General features: G+C 39.0%; 1 protein-coding gene across 1 annotated transcript in view; it reads right to left on the reverse strand.

The window, feature by feature from the left end:
- LOC102810528 overlaps positions 1-2,690 on the reverse strand; it is a 373,438-nt gene that overhangs the window by 150,187 nt on the left and 220,561 nt on the right. The window contains exon 15 of the mRNA XM_006871864.1: positions 320-497. Coding sequence (XP_006871926.1) covers positions 320-497 — 178 coding nt within the window. The remainder of the gene's footprint in view (positions 1-319; positions 498-2,690) is intronic.

A 2,690-nucleotide genomic window follows, 5' to 3' on the forward strand; every position in this document is an offset into this window, starting at 1 on the left:
GGGTGGAGAAAATTACTAAACACTTGACTGGCAACTGAAAGGCTAGAAGTTTGAGTGACCCAGACATACCTCAGAAGAAGGGCCTGGGGATCTACTTCTAAAAACCACTCATTGAAAACTCTGGGAAGCACAGTTCTACTCTGACACACACAGAGTCACCATGAGTTGAAACTAACTCAACAGCTACTAGTGGTTTGGTCATCTTTTCTTTTTCTTGAACAACAGCAACAAAAGCTTAATAGTAGAGATCAAATTACCAGATAATATACACAAATCACCATAAAGCAATTAAAATGGAAATATTTCAAAGTAAACTTACATTGAATGACTTGAGGAAAGAAGAAAACACTCCCGTCTTTCGTGTAAATAGCTGGCTTTGCGTGTCCATCTGCTTGAAGTCCAACAAACAACCCTGGGTTCTTCATAGATTCCAGACTTATGGATGCATTTTCCAAGTTCTTCTTAATTTTAAAATGACAGTCAGCATTTCCTGTACCCTATAATCAGTAAAACATGATTTTATAAACATGAAAAACAGAATTTAAACTAATCATGTCCTAATAATATGATTTTGCTTCATTCCTAATTTTTAATGATAAATCTAGAAACTTTTTGTATACATGGCCCTGTGTGCTTCACTCAATCCCACAAGAGCCAAAACCAAAGACCAGGTGATTGGCAGAGGCAAGAGTGCACACCTTGCACAAAAGACTCTGAATCACAGAGGAATTTCAACTTAGTCCAGTGTGGTGGAAACTGAATTTTTAGATTTGTCCACCTCAGTATGTAGATAGTAAATTTTTTTCTTTGGGAAATACTCTAAATAATGATAACAACAAAAACATAAAAAACAAAAAACAACCCAGAGTAATTCTTGTTGTAAACCATTTACATTGAAACAATTCTCTCTGTAATTCCTCATTTTCATATTGAATTTGCACCAGTAAGTACACACAAATTTCTTAAAGACTATGTGACAAAACTTCGTAGTAGAAGTTTTGCCTAAAAGGTGGTCAGGCCATTGCCTTCAGCTTCTGGGAAGTAATCTGTAAACACCTGACATTTCACTTTTAATAGGACTGCAAAGTCAGTTTGAACTGCAAGTTTAGCGGTTCAAGTTCACCAGCCACTCCTCAGAAACCCTATGCAAGGTTACTATGGGTCAGAACGGACTCAGCACTTAACAAACAACATCTCTAACTCTAATCCATTAACTTATGGATCATCCCACTTTCCTTCCCTTGCATAACTGTCTGTATATTTGCATTCCAACAGTGAACAATCTGACTCACACCATCTGCCATCCATTTGCTTCCAGTATATGTACGTGCATAGCAGTACTAGAACTGCTAACCCAGACCCATGAGAAACAACTTGATCCAGTATAGTGTTCATTTGCAGTTTCTTTTGCTCTTACTTTTACAGACTTTACTCATTTCCAAAGATACTTAGGTCACCAACCATCCCCTGAGATTGTTTCATGCATATGCAATGCAATTCAATTTTTCTTGTCACAGTCTGAATTCTTTTTTGGAATTCCTCAACCTCTCAAGTGTACCTTTAAATTTACATACATTAATATTCATTTTTTGTAATAAACAGTTCTGTTTTTGTTATTGTTAGGTGCCATCCAGTCAGTTCCAACTTACAGCAACCCTATGTACTACAGAAAGAAATATTACCTTTTCTGCAGCATCCTCAGGATCATTCCTATGCTTGAGCCCATTGTTGCAGCAGCCACTGTGTCAAGTCATCTCACTGATTGGCTTCCTCTTTTTCACTGAACCTGTACTTTATTTAACATGATGTTTTGCTCCAGGGACTGGTGCCTCCAAAGTATGTGAGATAAAGTTTCATTATCCTCACTTCCATGGAGCAGAATAGCTGCACTTCTTCTAAGACAGATTTGTTCGTTCTTCTGGCAGTCCCTGGGTTTTGGCAAGTGCCTAATGTCTATGGGTTTTGACAACTACTTAATGGCTAGTATTCTTCCTTGCAATATTATATATAATATTTTTGTTGTTAAGGGCCATTGAGTCAGTTCTGACTCATAGCGACCCTGTTATAGGGTTTCCAAGGAGTGGCTGTTGAGTTTGAACCACCATCCTTTCTGTTCAAACCAACTGCAATCCAGCGCATTAGCCCACAACTAATTAGTTCACTGCCCTAAAAATCTGTGTTCTTCATCAATCAGCCCACCCCTTCATCTAGAGCCCCTTATCAGGGTTATCACCACTGAACATTTTACTGTCTTTAAGGTGCTCTGGTATTATAGTGGTTATGTATCGGGCTGTGAACCACAAGGTCAGCAGTTTGAAACTACCAGATGTTCCACAGGAGAAAGATGAGACTTTCTGCTCCTGTGAAGATTTACAGCCTCAGAAACCCTGCACAGGGTCACTATGAGTCAGAACCGACTCCACGGCACATAACAACAACACCATACTTTTGTATGGAGTCCTGGTGTGGCACTGTGGGCTAATGAGCCAAACTGCAAAGCCATTTGAACTGAAAGTTTGGTGATTTAAGCTCACCAATCACTCCTCAGAAACCGTATACAGGGTCGCTATGGGTCGGAACCAACTCAACGGCATTTATACATTTTCTAGGCTGTCAGATAATTGGAATCATACAGTATGTAGCCATTTCTGCCTTCTTCATTTATTGCTGCTGCTGAGTGTTGTCAAGTT

This window comes from Chrysochloris asiatica, unplaced genomic scaffold (assembly GCF_000296735.1).
Source record: "Chrysochloris asiatica unplaced genomic scaffold, ChrAsi1.0 scaffold00176, whole genome shotgun sequence".
Taxonomy (NCBI): domain Eukaryota; kingdom Metazoa; phylum Chordata; class Mammalia; order Afrosoricida; family Chrysochloridae; genus Chrysochloris; species Chrysochloris asiatica.